Source organism: Buceros rhinoceros, unplaced genomic scaffold, assembly GCF_000710305.1.
Source record: "Buceros rhinoceros silvestris isolate BGI_N320 unplaced genomic scaffold, ASM71030v1 scaffold22949, whole genome shotgun sequence".
NCBI lineage: Eukaryota > Metazoa > Chordata > Aves > Bucerotiformes > Bucerotidae > Buceros > Buceros rhinoceros.
Window position 1 is genome coordinate 2,376 of NW_010430048.1, and position 602 is coordinate 2,977.

A 602-nucleotide genomic window follows, 5' to 3' on the forward strand; every position below is an offset into this window, starting at 1 on the left:
TGTGTGCTGGGGCTCACCTGCTCCTTTCCCAGCGAGCAGCTCTGTGCGTGAATGCAGGAGCCTGTCACAAGCAACCTGCCCCTGGCCCCGTCTGGGTGCCCAGAGCCCGCCTGGCTGCGAGGTGACACTCTGACCGCCTCTCCGTGTGGCTGCAGGTCAAGAGCAGCGACGAAGCCGTCATCCTGTGCAAAACAGCCATCGGCGCGCTCAAGCTGAACATCGGCGACCTGCAGGTCACCAAGGTGAGGTGCTGGCGCGGGGAGCTTGGGCTTTGGGGTCTGTTGGAGCACTGTGGCACCTTCCAGCAGTTACCGCGGCATGGGTGTGTCTGTGCCCCGGTTTGGAATGAGAAGGTGACAAACCTGCAGCACCTGGGGTGTCCAGGAGGACCTGTGAATCTGCTGTGCATCTCAGGCTATAAATGTGCGTGTAGCGCTTACAGCCAGACCTCTGAGGAGCTCCTGGAGCTCGTAGCCCTCGGGGAGCTGTGGATTATCAGTGGCCGGCAGCTGGTGACCACAACTGCATGTGCACAGCTCAGGAGAGGGGTCAAATACCCCACCACGTCCCAGTCCGCAGCTCCGGGGGCCCCTCTTGTGGGT

General features: G+C 62.1%; 1 protein-coding gene across 1 annotated transcript in view; it reads left to right on the forward strand.

Moving 5' to 3' along the window:
* Nucleotides 1-602, forward strand: part of PSMD13 (proteasome (prosome, macropain) 26S subunit, non-ATPase, 13) — a gene marked incomplete at its 5' end in the record, with an annotated part of 8,942 nt that overhangs the window by 2,372 nt on the left and 5,968 nt on the right. The window contains 1 exon segment of the mRNA XM_010142897.1: nucleotides 156-242. Within this exon segment, the coding sequence (XP_010141199.1) occupies nucleotides 156-242 (87 nt within the window).